The sequence below is a fragment of the Pelophylax lessonae genome, assembly GCF_965119305.1.
Source record: "Pelophylax lessonae genome assembly, chromosome: 6".
NCBI lineage: Eukaryota > Metazoa > Chordata > Amphibia > Anura > Ranidae > Pelophylax > Pelophylax lessonae.
This window is the reverse complement of record NC_138773.1, coordinates 157300183-157316835: the sequence shown is the minus strand read 5'-3', so window position 1 is coordinate 157316835 and position 16653 is coordinate 157300183. Positions and strand designations below refer to the sequence as shown.

Below are 16653 nucleotides of genomic sequence, written 5' to 3'. Positions count from 1 at the left end.
GCATGTTGCCCACAGCCAAGATGGCGCCCGACCGGGAAAGCACAGCAAAATCCCCACATGGCTGCTGACTCACAGAGCTCAGATTCTGCACACCACACAAAATGGTCGCCGCTCCTAACAGGTGGCAAATAACAGCACAAAAACATTCCGGCCATCCGCAGTGACCCCCAGGGAGACCCTTACAGCAGTCCCACACAGTGCCCCCGGCGGGAGGCGGGGCAGAGAACCTCAACCCGGCCAGAATAGGGATCCTACAGAGACCATCCCCTGCTATCCCTTAAGAGTGGGCCCACAATCCCCAGGGACAAAGGGGTACAGTACTCACCAGTCCAGTAGCGGGCAAACGGGAGACCTCCCACTGCAAGTGGGGGTGCCGTCAGCCATGAAGAGATGCTGGCAAAATGGGGGCGATCCGGGTTGAGACGTCTCCAGCGAAGCGCAGCTCCGCAGGCTCGACCCTTTATGGAGGGGCACTGTCGTTGCGAGGCCTGGGCGTACCAGTAACCTGCGATGCTCGTTGGCAGGCTGGGACTCCATGAGGATCTATATTTCCCAGTCCGAGGCCCAGCTCTGCAGTCACTTGTAGTCCTCCAGGAAAAGGAATCCCTGACTACTAACTAGTGATAGTGAGAGAAAATAAAATATATTGTGCAAAGAAAAAAAAACACACGAATTCAGAAAAAAACTGAAAACTGAGATAAAGTCCCAGTTCAGAACAACTAACCAGCTCCTGAGCTAGGCAGCATCAAACTGATGTAATATTAGTTGGGTTTTGAGTAATGGCTGAGGGATGGCCCCCTAGTGGTGTGCTGAGGTACAAAAAGTTTGTTTTTGTATTAACCTGTTAATGAGTTATCTGCCTAGCCGGCTCCTGCGGAGTGCGCCATTACCCAATAGTGAAGGCTAACACCATCAGGCGGCGACTGTCAGAGGACGCAAGAGAAAATAGGTTTTCATTTTTACACATTTTCCAAAAACTTGTGGAAAAAAATGACACGTTCAAAAGACTCATTGTGCCTCGTGGAATATACATTGGGGTGTTCCAAAATGGGGTAATTTTTTGGGTAATTATATTGTCCTGGTGCTCCAGGGCCTTCAAAAATGATAGGTACTCAGGAAATGAAATGTGTAATTTATGCCTTTAGAACGCCTGACGGTGCTACTTGGATGTTGGGCCTCTGCATGTGGCCACGCTGTGGAAAAGTCTTACACATGTGGTATTGCCATACTCAGGACGAGTAGCAGAATATATTTTGGGGTGTAGTTGCAAGTTTATCTATGCCATGTTTAAGAAATAACTTGTTAACATGACAATTATGTGGGGGGGGGGGGGAATAAAAAAATCTTCGTTACAACTTCATTCAACTATTGTGGGCAAAAAAAATTGCAACTTCAAAAAACTCACTATGCCTCTTACTAAATACCTTGGACTGTCATCTTTACAAAAAAGGGTAATTTGGGGGGTATTTGTACTGTCCTGACATTTTAGGGCCTCAAGAAATGAGATAGGTAGTCAGTCCATCAGAATTTATCTATTTTCAATGATACGTAGCCTAGCTTGTAGAGACTCAAACTTTCACGCAAACGTATTATCATACACTTATCAGGAGTTTTTTTTTTTTTATCAAATACATGTAGCAGAATACATCCTGGCCTAAATTTATGATGAATTTTGATTTTATTGGATTTCTTTTAAAACAAAATGTAGAAAATATTGTTTTTTTTTTTTTCAAAATTTACATTTTTTTTTTAAACTTACATCGCAAGAAAAAAAATGCCCAGTAGTGAATAAATACCACCAAAGAAAGCTCTATTTGTGTAAACAAAATGATAAAAATTTAATTTGAATGACAATTACTCAGTCATGCAACGCTGTACCCAAAGTGTGAGCACCGAAAGCTGAAAATTGGTCTGGGAAGGAAGGGGGTGAAAGTGCCCAGTATTGAGGTGGTTAAGCACCTTTTGATTTTATTACAGCACTCTTTTTGGGTAGGGGTCTATCAGCATGGCACATCTCGACTTGGCAATATTTGCAGATGATGGCAGGTGTGTACTGACTCCTATTAACTCTTTGGCTGCCAGGCCCTGTGCTCCACTTTTAAACTTACCTGGACAGGCTATTTTTCCCTTACAGCTTTCAGAGTTTGTTAAGGAACCCCCCGCTCTCCAAAATCATATTTTCTGAAAGCTAACGGCCAGTAGAATACAAATAAGGTGCTACTAATATGTAGGGCACAATGATATTTGTGCAAATGTTTATCAAAACAATATTTTTGCTAAAAATACACTAAAATCATTACTAGCAGACAAAAACAGCACATTTTACAAAATCCCTACTAAATATAAAAGCTAACCTGTATTAAAGTAATAACCAATATTTGTAAATTTTAGATTGCACCTTTTTTCGAAATGCTGAAAATTGAACATACGCAAAAATGGAAATATCCTAAGTTCTCAAAAAATCTGGAGGTTTTTATTAATCACTTACAGCTTTCAGCGTTTAAGAACGCCAGAACCATATATTTTCTGAATGCCATGACCTGTAGAACAAAAATAAGGCGCTACTGATTTTAACGCCCTGCGATATTTGTGCAAATGTTTATCCAAAAACTGGATTTTTGTCTTACCGTAAAATCCTTTTCTCTGATGTTCATTGACGAACACAGCTCGATATCTACTTTGACCCTTGGGTTATGCTGCTCTCCATAGGAGTAGGACTAAGTGAAAACAAAAAACTTGACTACGCCCCTAGGGCAGTCGTAGGGGGTAGTATACTTCCCACTTCCTGCTATAGGACTTCCGTTTGTAGCAAGCAGTGTCAGAAGCATACATAGCCCAAATCAACAGAGGGGTGGATGCTGTGTCCTTCAAAGAACTTCAGAGAAAAGGATTTTAAGGTAAGACAAAAGTCCAGTTTTCTTTTTTGTTCATTGATGGACACAGCTCCATATCTTCTTTGACCCTTGGGACGTCCCAAAGCAGTGTCAACATACACCCAAAGCAGAGAACCTGCCGAGGACTCCTTCCCACCCAAACAGGCTTGCATCCGCAGTGATAAGTGTTCAGGAAAAAGAGAAGGGAGGATTCCAGCTCAAGACTCCCTGTTCAGCCAGCTCAGCCCGATCCGAAAGTCCAGAGAGTTTGGATTCTAGTCCCATTCGAAAAGGATCGCCTTCTGGGGGATCCCCGAGAGGGATTGAGCGAAAGGGACTATCTCGAAAGACGGCACCATCAGTCCCAGAACTCGCATACAAGTCCAAAGTGACGACCATGTGCGGGACATGAACCGCAGTCTGAAGTTCCAAGAGTCTATTCCCCAGAGGGAGAAAACACCCTGACTGAGGGCAAGTCCAAAGTCAGGCCCAGATAGTCCAGTCTCATGGAAGGGACCATGGATGATTTCTGAACAATCAGAACCCACCTGAACTCCTCCAGAGTTCTCGTGGTGACTTCCAAATCCTTTTGTCAGCACCATAGGAGACTCCACACAGAGAAGCAGATCAACCAGGAACCCCGGACCGATAAGCCCTGCTGCCGCAACAGTGCAAGAATGGAGCCACACCTTTGTGAAGACCCTGGTAGCATAAGAGAGACCCAAGGGCAACGCCACAAACCGATAGAGATCCTTCCCCACGGCAAAACAAAAACAAAAACGGAGAACCTGTAGGTGTCCCCAACACAACAAGATGTGAAGGTAGGCAGCTTGATGTCTATGGAGGCCAGGAATCCCCCTGATGCAGGGAAGCCACTGCCGTGCGAACCGATACAAACCTGAATTTTTGATTTGCACTGAACCATCAAAGGACCAGTTGGTCCAGCTTGTTGAATCAGAGCCTGAACTGCCCCACAGAGCGCCAGTAAGCAATCCGGGGATAGCTGTACATTGAAAGGGAAAAAAACCTTACCAGAAATAAAGGGATCGGGACTCGACCAGCGCAGCATCGCAAACAAATTGCAGCCCCTGCGCCAGCTGGTCAAGCAGCTCCCCCAGGGAGAGAGGGACATGCCCCACACCAGGTCACGGTGGTAGAACTCCGCCCATCAGGAAGAATCTGCGTGGCAAGGGAAAAAAACACACACTGTTCCCAGTGCAGACTACGCCAGGGAGTACAGATCGCAGGCCACAGCCCGTACCATCCTATCCCCCAAGTCCTTACAGGACGGGGATTCCTCCACTGGAACAACGGCAGTCCCATTCCCCTAGAGACCGTACGTCCACCAAAGGCGAAACAGTCCTCTGTACCAGACACACCCCAAAATGGCAAAGTCTAACGGCCGCTTAGACACCCCCAGGGAAACGTCTCAGGCCACCCCCTCCTACATGAGCAGCCAGCAAAAAGAGCAGCTCCAGGTGGCATGTGAGCCACCTGTGCCCCAGGCGCAGCCACCGCTGTGACTCCCAAATTGCGGGGTGTCACGCACCGAAACCACCAGTGCATCCACCAGCGCCTGTCACGGCAGGGGAGGTAGAAATGTCATCTTCATTATCCGAGGAGACAGAGTGCGAGGCAGCAGACCCGGCAGGGAGGCCCCATGTCTGCGGCGGCTGAGCCAGACTCAGACATCGGATGAGGCAGGGGTAGGCGGAGAAATGTCTCAGCGCACCTTCCACCTTCACCTGGGCCCAAATGCTTCCCGAACTGCCGAAAAAGGCTTTGACGGACAGTGGAGATCCGTCCAGGAGGCCCTGTGGCCTCCGTGAGGGGGTCAGGTGGGATCAAATGGCCTGCAGGGTCCATACTGAACCTGAGGAACCCGCCAGCAACTTAAAAAAAAAAAAGACAAAATTATTTTTTTTTTTTAAAAGCGGCCCCACAGAGCTACAGCGCCCCCCCGGAGGTCAGGCGCACGCTAAAAGACCCCCACAGAGAGGGAGAGATGACCCTCATGACACACTGTCCTCCAGGCACTCCCACCGGCCTCCACACCAATAAATCTACCTCAAAATGTCTGAAAACGGGTGTACCAAGATGGCCGCTCCCATAGAAGCAGACAGTCTACAACAAAATGGTGCACTGCCCCGGCCCCCCCATGCGGCCTGCACACTAGGCCCCCATCTCAGGTAGGCCCAAACAGTCCCCTACGTGGGAGTGGGGTGGTGGAGAGGAGTGGGGTCACAACAGGACAGAGGGAACCCAGGAGTGTGAGGGTCCGACCATCCCAGAGAGTGTCCACCCCAAAGTCCACCAGGGAAGGGGGGGGGGGGGGGGTAATGTTTACTCACCATACCGGGAACACAGGCGGGCGCCATCTCATGACAGGACCCCACGTCACCGGAGTAGGGGGGCTGTCGGCTAAATAGGAACGCTGCGACATCAGCGTGTGCTTCCTGGCAAGACGTTTAACTCGCTGGGCCAGTCCCCGTCCAGTGGGACTATGTCGCGGCCGACCCAGCGCGGAGCTAAGGCCTGCACGGGCTTGATGGCCAGACTGGGGTGACCACTGGATATGGGGGTTCAGTATGTCGCCCAGCCCGGCATAATTGCTAGAAGATCTCACAGGAGAAACGACACGGAGAAAAAAAAAAAAGACTAGCTAAAAAAATATACATAAAAAAATTACTTCTATGCCAGGACCAAAGATCCCAGCAAGGAACTAGGTCCTTACTCCTGACTAGGCAGATTAAAACTGGCATCCTATGCAGGAAAATAGAGGGTGTACCCTCTGGGATTGCCGATAGGCATAGCCAGAACTTTTTTCTGCCTAGTGTCCTACTCCTGTAGGGGGCAGTATTGCCCTACTGATATGAATCAGAGACTGCGTCCGTCAATGAACGATAGAGAAATGAAAATTTTAACAAAGGTTCCCTTTAAAATAAAAAAACAAGTTAAGACCAAAGTCCCAGCCGGGAACTAGGTCCTACTCCTAAACTAGGCAGAAATAAACTGAATCCTATAGCAGAGTGAGTGCGTGTATGCCTTCAGGGACTGCCCCATAGGCGTGGTAAAGTTTTTTTTCCTGCCTAGGGTCCTACTCCTGTAAGAGGCAGCATAACCCAATTGTTAAGAGGAATATGCAGCTGCATCTGTCAATAAACGATAGCGAAAAATGTATTCTACCAAAAATATACAACTTCAAAAAGCTTAAAGCGAAACTCCACCCCAAAGGGGAAGTTCCGCTTTAAGGACTCGTCCCCCGATCCCCTTGCACAATTGGCACTTTTGAGGAGCGGGGGGTGGGGGGGAGCAGGTATCTGATTTTGACTAGTACCTGCTTACACTTTCGTTTCAAGCACGGCTGCGCTTGGCAACGGAAGTTCTCCTCCCTTCACCCTGCAGTCTTTTGGGACACTGACAGGTCCCAGAAGACTGAATCCACAAGTCAGGATGCACAGCAAGGCTCGTGCATGCGCAGTGGGCACCACAAGCTGTCACAGCTTTGTGCCCATAGTGAAAATGTCAGCGCTGCCGAGGGAGAATGAAGGATGAAGACGGCTGAGGGGAGCTCCCTGCTGGACCATGGGACAGGCGAGTGTCTGGTTTTATAAAGTCAGCAACTACAATTTTTGTATCTGCTGACTTTTTTTTTTATAGGTGCCTGGAGCTTAATTTTAAGAATGCCTCTTACTAAAGGTCTCAGACTGCCTACTTTCCAACAAGGCATCATTTATACTGTCCTAGCATTTTAGGGCATCAAGCAATGAGATGGGCTGTCAGTACATCAGGATAGACATTTTCAAATATATATCTATCATAGTTTGTAGACACTAACTTTCACACAAACCAATATACACTTTCTGGGATTTTTTTTTTTTTCAGAATAAGACAGGTGGCAGAATACATTTTGGCCTAAATTTGTGACGCAATGTTATTGGATATTTTATTAGTGAAAGCAGAAAAAAAATTCTTACAATTTTCGATCTGTTTATATTGCAAAACAAAGAAAAACCAGCGTTGATCAAATACCACCAAAAGAAAGCGATTTGTGTGAACAAAAAATATATATAAAAATATAATTTGCATACAGTACTGCATGACCACACAATTGCCAGTTAAAATAGCGCAGTGCTTAATAGCAAAGAATGCCCTGGTCACGAAGAGGGTAAAACCTTCCAGAGCTTATGTGGTTAAGTGCCTAGTACATAAAACTGTTTATTATCTAGCAAATGTCAATTTTTGTTTTAACTTGAAACATGGTGAAAGCTGTAGAATACAATAAACTGGTCATGTCTCAAAGGTACTAAAGGGGAAAATAAGTTAACAGAAGCATGTAACCTCTTTCAACCCAATACCCCAAAAAATCAAAAGAGCTCAACATGCAAATGATGAAGTCTAAGCTCTGGTACGTTCTCTATTCTCTTAATGCAATGAGCCAACCTTATTGGCTATAGAAAGGGAAGCAGATAGAGCACAAAAAGTAATCAGAAAACTGAAAAGTACAAAAGCAAGTTCCTACTGGTGGCCAATTTAGGCTTTTTTTGGCCTTAGTACCTGTCAGATCTGAGTGCTTCACTTTATGCAAAGTTCAGACTACAACAAGACAAAACTACATAGGCTATTGCAAAAAATAAATAGAAAGTCACCTTACTTATTAGGATGCAAAAAAAACATGCAAGCTGCACTGGTCACAGATACTCACTTCTGAAATACTATAATGTCGCCATCCATAAGCTCATCAAGTGCTTTATCAAGGGATACATCATAATCTTGAATGCGTTCAGTTAAATTCGGTTTTACTTCCTGTTCCAAAAATAAAAAATATATATATTTCTATGACAACACTGGGTAAAATATTTGACTACTGTAATGGTCCGCTTTATGCCTCGGTTTTCTCACAATACAAGCTTCTTCACCAAAAGATAATAGGGAATATGCTTTTAAACTATGCAGTTACTATTTATCTGAAGGGAACTATGTGTGCCATATTAAAGTGCTGCCAATTCAGTTTTCTGTGCTGTATGGGTTCCAATCGTGATCACTAAAAGAAAGCCAAACCTAGCTGGTTTGCAGGTTAGCTTGCAAAGTACAACTAGCTTCTGATTGTTGGCATTTGTGAGGTTCTATGAACAGTTATTGAGAAGAACCAAGTATGGAACTACTGGAGTAAAAAAAATGAAGTTAAATAATAAGATAGACGTCAAAACAAATGAGGTATTGAAATTATCTAATGAGAAAAAAAACACACTCTAATTATGCTTGTGAACTGACTATTCTGAAGTGAGAAATGTTGTTAGATAAAACTGTTCCTATACCTTAGACATCTTCAAAAATTGACATTATTTAAATTCCTATGAAACCAAGTACATCTGTGTGTTAATAACCATTCCAGGGTAAGAGACCAACACAGATTAGTTATAATGAGAATTGACGTGATTATTAGACTTGATGTTATACATGAAAAAAAGATTTCCTTTCCCCATGTGTTTCCTATGAATACTACTGGAAAGGTTTACACTTTTATTAGGGGTTGTCATGAAATGAAATACTAACAGCTTGTCAAAATTAAAATAAGTCTTCTAGCTCTTGCGCACGACCCTGCAAAAAAGAAATTACTCCTGTAGCTGTAGAATACGGAAGCCATAGCAACTGCATTAATTGTGCCAACTTATACGTCACAGAAATCTCTGTACACAGCTTTAGGTGGGGAACCACTGGCACTCTTGTTTATATGCATATGAATGTATTTTTCTAAACCATGAGTGCATTTGCAAACAGGAAAGCTGGCCCTAATGCAGTGATGGCGAACCTTGGCTCCCCAGATGTTTTGGAACCACATTTCCCCTGATACTCATGCACTAGCTGATCATCATGGGAAATGTACTTCCAAAACATCTGTGGTGCCAAAGTTCTCCATCACTGACCTAATGAATGGTCTTGGGTAACAGCCCTGAAAGTACAACTAAAAGGCAAAATGTGTTTTGGATAGAGTAAAGAGGGATTAGGATACTTGTTAGTTGCCCTGTTAAGGTGATTCACCCTCTCTATTTGTCCTGTTTACTATAATAATTTAAAGTAAAAGAAAACCCCAAATTTTGGGTGGTCCCTAAAAAAGAGGGACAATCTTGCAATAGAGATACTAGTTTTGGTGACCTGGGGGTCCCCCAAAAAAGTGAAGGAAAATCTTTGCAATGGGAAAAAGATGGCAAAAAAACACAAAAAAAACAAACACACATTTGTCAGAGGTTATAGCCCTGCCTTGTGCTATCAAAAATGAAGAATTTGGATTTTTGACTTACCGTAAAATCCATTTCTCTGATGTTCATTGATGGACACAACTCCTTATCTTCTTGACCATTGGGTTATACTGCCCCCTATAGGAGTAGGACACAAGGCAGGAAAAAGCTCGACTACGCCTATAGGGCAGTCCCAGGGGGTATCACTCCCACTCTCAGCTATAGGCACTCAGTTTTGTTACAGTGTCAGCAGAAAGCCAACGCTATAGAGGGGTGGGTGCTGTGTCCATCAATGATCAGAGAAATAGATTTTACGGTAAGTAAAAAAAAAAAAAAAAAAAAATGGATTTTTGTAAGGACTTACTGTAAAATCCTTTTCTCTGAAGTCCATAGACAGACGCAGCTCTTATGCTTCTTAGAACATTGGGTTATGCTGCTCCCTAAAGGAGTACTACTAGGCAAAAAAAAAAAACATTTACCATGCCTACAAGGGCTGTCCCTATAGGCATAACCCCACACACCCTGCTCTAGCACACCAGTTTCTTTGCAAGCAGTGATATGAAGACACAAACGATCCTGATATCAGAGGGGCGGGTGCTGCGTCTGTCAATGGACTTCAGAGAAAAGGATTGTACGATAAGTTCTTAGAGAAAACTGGATTTTTGTAAGAACTTATCTTACAATCCTTTTTCTCTATCGTCCATTGGCAGACTTCTTAGACCATTGGGATGTCCCAAAGCACTGTAGGCATGAGGGGTGGGAATAACGCAAACCAAATAGTTAACGTAAACTACCCCTACAGGAGTAGCTCCTTGGGATGCTTAGGACACAGTGAAGGCAACACAATGTCTTCATTTAGATGGAAATCAGACACCACCTTAGGGAGAAAAAACGGATTAGGGCAGAGTACCACGTTATCTCTGTGGACCACCAAATAGGGGGAATGACAAGACAGCGCTGTCAACTCAGACACTCTGCGGGCAGAACCAATTGCCACCAGGAGGGCAACCTTCTGGGATAAAGAAAGCAGAGAAATCTAATGTTCTCAAAAGGAGGCTTTTGAAGAACAGCCCAAACCAGATTGGGGTCCCACGGAGACAAGGGGGATCTTCTCGGGGAAGCCAGATGACGCACCCCCTGAATAAATGTGTGAATCAAGGCATTAGCAGCCAACGGACGTTGGAAGTAAATAGTCAAAGCCGACACTTGGCCCTTGATAGTGCCCACCAATGCTCAACCCCTTTTTGTAAAAAGGCCAAAACCCTAGCTATAGAAAACAAGCAAGGGTGCAGATTCAGCAATTCACACCATGACATGTACGCTTTCCACGTACGATGATAAATCTTCCTAGAAGTTACCTTCCTAGCATTCAACAGGGTAGGAATCACAGATTCAAAGAGACCCCTATCTCTCCATACCTGCCCTTCAACAGCCATGCCGTTAAACGACCGTAAAGCAGAATGGAAGATCGGTCCCTGGGACAGCAGATCCTCCTTTAGAGGAAGTCTCCACAGAGGATCGGTGACCAATTTTACTAAGTCTGCGTACAAAGACTGACGAGGCCAGTCTGAGGCCACCAGAACGACCGGAATTCCTTTCACCGCCCCCCTGCGGAGAAACCTTGACAAGAGTTTTATCAGAGGGAAGGCATAGATCAGCCTATACTGGCCACAAGGAGCCAGTAGAAGAGCCAAGAGAAGGTCCGTTTGTTGCGCTAAGGGGGTCTGAGGGTGAAACCACTGCCTGGGACTCCATAATTAGTTTAAAAGAAAACAGGTGTACTGTCTCTAAGAGTGCTAAGCCCAGTCCCCACCGCTGATCACCGCTGAGATAGAGTGCACAGGGATATGCCCAACAGCGACCCCAGTACTTTACCACCTCACTGAGAAACCTCCAGAGGCGATCTGTGCATCAGAAAGGGAAAAGGAAGGTCACAGGATATGACATCAGCCCGGAAAGAATGTGAAAGGTCACGGTGCCTGTGTAGCTCCATAGAGCTACACAAAAATGGCTGCCAATGCAAAACTATGGGAAGCAATAGCTCCCCCAGGTGAAAACCGCAATAAGGGCAGGGGGCAGTGGAGGGGGACAAGGCACAGGGCCAGGCGGACCCTTTAGGAAGCACCTGTTCTATCATCCCCAGGATGGGCCCAAAGCAGTGTCAAACATGAGGGGTGGGAACAGCAAGAAACAATTTCCAAGGCTAAACGAAGCCAACCAGGTAACATGAAGCTCAACCGTGAACAACTGGAGCTCACCTGAAAAAAAAAAAACAATACACCCTCAAAAAAGGACTAGGTCCGCTAAACCGCAGCCTGCAAAAACCTTGCGGCCAAAAGAGGCACCTGCAGATGCCAACACATTAACCTTATAAAACTTTGTGAAAGTGTGCACAGAAGACCAGGTGGCCGCCTTGCAAACCTGTATCACTGACGCTGTATCACTGAGGCCCAGGAAGCACTAAGCCCCTGAGTAGAGTGCAGCTTAACAGGGAAAAAGAGGATCCTGACCTCTTAGGTCAGGCCTGAATCACTGTCCGTCTGATCTATCTGGAAATAGTCGCAGAAAAAGCTGCCAACCCTTTTCGAGGTCCATCCATGAGTACAAATAGTGAGTCTGACTTCCTAAAAGACTCGTAGCTGCCAGGTACACCCTGATTGACAGAACCACATTCGGAGAATGCAAAGCAATTACCTTAGGAGGTTTTGGTCTGGGACATAGGGAAGGCAACACAAGGTCTTTATTCAAATGGAAATCAAAGATGACCTTGGAATGAGCAATGGACAGGGACAAAAAACCACCTTCTTCCTGTGAACCACCAAGTAAGGTGAACGACAACACAGCCAGCTCCGACACCCTGCGCGCAGAAGTAATAGCCACCAAAAAGGCAATTTAATGGAACGTGGGCAGGGGAACCTCCAGAAGACTTCAGAAAGGAACTTGCAGCACCAAATTGAAGTGCCATGGCAGCAATGGAGACTGCACTGGAGAAGCCAAGTGACGAAATCCCTGGATAAAAGGCACGCACCAATGACCAATGGTCCTTGAAAGGAAACCGCCAAGGCCGAAACCTGGCCCTTATTGGTACTCAAGGCTGGGCGCTGCTCAATTCCCCCCACCCCTGTTGGAGGAAGGCCACGATCCAAGTCAACGAAAGGAGGGTGAACCCTAAGAGACTCACACCACGCAATGTAGATCTGCCAAGTGCGATGTTAGATCTTCCTAGAAGTCGATTTCCTAGCCTTCAGCAGCGTAGGAATCACCAATTCAGATAAACCTCTATCCTTCAGCACCTGGCTTTCAACAGCCAAACCGTTAAAGCCAGCGACCGTAAAGCAGGATGGAAGATTGGAACTTGGGACAGCAGATCTTCCCTGAGAGGAGGTTTTCAAGGAGCTCCAGCAACCAGCCATACCAGGTCAGCATAACAAGACTGGCAAGGCCAGTCTGAAGCCATTAGAATGACGGGAATCCCATCTGCCTCGATCCTGCACAGGAGACTTGGCAGAAGTTTGAAGGGGGGGCATAATTCAGAGGATATCGCCAAGGAGCCACTAATGTGTCTGTGGCGTCCGCCAGAGGATCCCCAGACCATGCCACAAACATCCATGCCTACCGTAAAATATGTACAACAGAGATGGCTGAAACATAAATCGGTCTGCCCACCTTAGAAGGCCGGCTACTTCCCAAGCTGCCAGGACACTTCTTGTGCCCCTTGGTGATTGACATAGACCATGGCATTGTCGGATTGAATTCATACCGGACACCCCTGAAGACGAATTGTCCAATGATCCAGACAAAGTCTGATCGCTTGGAGTTCCAGTACATTGATCGGCAGTCTGGACTCTTCCGGAGTCCAGACGACCCCCCCCCCAAGTACAATCTGTGCCGAGGACGCGTCCCCACCCGGACAGGCTGACATCCATGGTGACAACCATCCAGTACAGGGGAGAAAGGATTCTTTCTGTCGAGAACAAGGTGGGTTCTTGTCCAATTTCACCAGAATGTCTTTTTTGCAGGGATCTCATTTGGGACTGTGCAAACCGAACCACCTCAAAAAAGGTAGACACCATCAGGCCCAGCACCCGCATGCAAGCCTGGAGGGATGACCATCTGCTGGACAACAGAAGCTAAATTGCCTTCTGAAATTTCTGCTGAGGCCGAGTCCAGAGTCAGACCCAGATAGCCCAGTTTTATGGAAAGAACCAGAGCAGATTCTTAAGGTACAGAATCCAACCAAACTCCCTCAGAGTTCAGAGTAATCTTTAAGTTGTCCATCAGAGCAGTCGGAGACTGCTCGCAGAAGATGATCGTCCAGGCACCCCATTACTGTTATACCCCACTGATGCAACAATGCTTGCACCGGGGCAAACACTTTTGTGAAAGCCCGAGAAGAGGCAAGACCAAAGGGTAACGCCACAAACTGATAATGTTCCTCGCCCACGGCAAAGGGGAGGAAGAGCTGGTGACCGACACATATTCGAAGGTTAGCGTCCTTGAGGTCCATAGAAGCAAGAAAATTCCCTGATGTAGGGACACCACTACTGTGCGAATGGACTCTATTCGGAACTTCTGTACCCACACAAAGCAATTTAGCGCCTTGAGGTTCAGAATTGGACGCAACTTGCTTTTATTAATGGGAACTGTAAACAGGTTTGAGTAAAACCCCTGAAAACATTCAAATTGGAGTCGGGACAATCACCCCTTGAAGTAACAAGTCTTGCACTGCCACAAAAGACCCCGTAAGCTATCTGGGGACAAGTGCAGGTTGGAAGGGAAGAGCCCTTACGGAGGATAAGACCAAAACTCGATCTTGTAGCAGACCAAATAACTTTGTGGATCCACTTGTCCTGTACCAGGGAGGTCCACGGATCCGGAAACCAGTGAAAGCGTCACCCCACCTCAGATACAGGGGAGAGCACCCTGTCATGCAGAGGAAGACTTGTCAGCAGGTCTGGAAGAGCCTGCTCCTGGCTTGCCAGACCAGGTCCTCTTGGAACCTCCCGTGGATGCCCTGAAGAGCTGTGATCCCATGCCTTGAGACCCTGAGGGATGAAAAAGCCTTCTATGAGCGGAGAAGAATGGCCCATGTCCACGACAGGGCTCCTTGCCCTTAGTAGCCTACGGAAGAAAAAGTACTCTTCCCCCCGGGGAAAATCCTTAATGAGGTCATCCATGGAAGCTCCCAAAAGGCAATCCCCTACAATCCCCACCATCCCAGGGAGGGGCCCATGCCCACTCCAAAACCCTCCACGGGAAGAGGGAGGGCAGCTACTTGCCAAACCAGGAAAATGGGTGAGCACCGCTCCTGACAGACCACCACTCCATCAGACTGGGGGGGGGGGGGGATGTCGGCCAGGAGGAACGCTGCAACTAAGGCCAAGGCAAGATTGTATGCTCCCTTACGAGACGTTCAACTCACAGGCCAGCCCCTGTCCAGTGGGGCTATGTCACGGCCGACCTAGCGCAGAGCTAAGGCCTGCGCGCGCGCTGGCCAAACTGGGAGGACCCTCTGGATCTAGATAATCTGGTCAGTCGCCCAGTCTGGCAGTTGATGGTAGATTCAAACAGGAACAAGAAACAAAGATAGGAAAAAGATCAAAATAAAAGGAAATAGAGAGCCCAGAAAGGAACTAGGTCCTTACTCTTGACTAGTGCCTATAGCTGAGAGTATACCCCATGAACTGCCCCATAGGCGTAGTCCAGCTTTTTCCTGCCTAGTGTTCTACCCCTGTAGGGGCAGTATATCCCAATGGTCAAGATAAGGAGCTGTGTCCGTCAAGTAATTAAAGAGAAAAAAAGGTTTTGCCTATAGTTCTATTTTAAGGTGTAAAGGTAAAAGAAAAAAACCTAAAATCATATCACCTCATAGAGGATAAGGTTAGTTCCTTGCGGAAATCCAGCTCGCTCGCACATAACTGGAAGCAGGTCACCTAATGGAACAGAGAAAATATTTATTAACACTTCCTGCAATATAGGGAGAACATGTGAATACAATGTTTCATACTTACGTATTTTACATGAGATTGGTGTGTAGATATGTCCACAGTAATTTAAACTTCGACTTTTTGGATCATACATTTTTAAGAACAGCATAACGTCATCTGTCATAACATAAAAAGCAAATTAGGTCACAGCCAAAATACCTCCCCAAATTATAAGATTACACAGGCAAACTATCAACATCCATTCAACAAAAAATGTGAAACATGTACTTCAGTAGAAACGGTTTGACAGAATGGATGGAATAATCACCTTTGTTATCCCACTAATAAAGCAATGTGCTCAGCTTAGTTTTTGACTTCATTAAGCAACTTATATTTAGGGTCAGTAACACAAAACACTTGGACAAAAGAGCCAGCATTTGATATCAGCAACAGCTTCCTGTATATTTCTGTCAGTACATTTCCTTTTAATATCCTATGCTGTGATGTTGCTCTAGTGATGGGCTTACTTGTTCTCCTGTCCCCTTACGATTTGTAGCAAAAAGCCTGTTTACAGAGCTTAATTGCGCAAGCTGAAACCTACATATACAAGAATAAATCAAGGAGTTATTTACAGGCAGTTTCCGAATTACGAACATCCGAGTTGCGAACGACTCCTACTTACGAACAGGGGCCGCGTGACATCACTGCCGGGCTTCTTCCTCCTCGCTCCTGTGCTGGATATCGAGCCGAGCAGCCATCTCTCAGTGCCGGAGACACATCGCACACTGCAATACTACATATACTGTATGCCCAACATACAGGACTGCTCAGAAGCAGAACTGTGGAACTGGTGAGATTACAGTACTGTACTCTGTGCCCACTACTACTTATTGGGAGCATGCCCTGTACTTGTACCTGTAACTTCTATGAAAGCAGGACTGTTACAGTACAGTATTATCCCTGTGACCCAGCATGAGCTCGTCATCTGCCTATGTGGAGCTCCCATTCAATTGTGTGTGTTTTGAAACAATTTTTTTATTGTTTATACAGATGATGGTTAATATAGCCTTTTTCTGAATTTTAACTGCTTCTCCTTCTGGGTCGATTTTAGTCCTTGTAATGGCTCCCGCGCTCCTGGACGGCTCTGAGGGTCAGGGACCACTGCTGCTGCAGGCTGAAGCACAGCAAGTGGGCATATCAAACTGATGAGCCTTATAAACAGTGAGTGTTTTAATACAGTATGGTACCCATTTTACAGTACAGCATTAGAATAAATTGGTAATAAATTGGCTGGCTGCTAAACTTTTCCTTCTTGTTCACTTCTAGAGTGCACACCCCTTCACATTTTTTGTCTTTAACCTGCAATGATGCTGAAAAACAAATCTGATGCAAGTGCTGGTGATACAGCAAAGATAAGAAAAACTATCACCATGGAAAATAAAGTAGAAATAATAAAAAGATCAAAGAAAGGTGAAACTCCATCATCCATTGGCAGAGCACTTGGCTACAGTCAGTCAACAATCGCAACAATTTTAAAAAGATAAAGGTAGAATAATGGACCATGTGAAAGACCATACCCAATGCATGCTACAATTATTAACAAGCAACGCAGTG

At 45.7% G+C, this 16653-nt stretch overlaps 1 protein-coding gene across 5 annotated transcripts in view; it reads right to left on the bottom strand.

The window, feature by feature from the left end:
* Positions 1-16653, bottom strand: part of USP7 (ubiquitin specific peptidase 7) — a 666343-nt gene that overhangs the window by 236412 nt on the left and 413278 nt on the right. For all 5 annotated transcript variants that reach the window (XM_082260831.1, XM_082260832.1, XM_082260833.1 and 2 more), the window contains 3 exons: positions 15124-15216; positions 14978-15045; positions 7579-7679 (listed from right to left, as the gene is read on the bottom strand). In XM_082260831.1, the coding sequence (XP_082116957.1) occupies positions 7579-7679; positions 14978-15045; positions 15124-15216 (262 nt within the window). The remainder of the gene's footprint in view (positions 1-7578; positions 7680-14977; positions 15046-15123; positions 15217-16653) is intronic.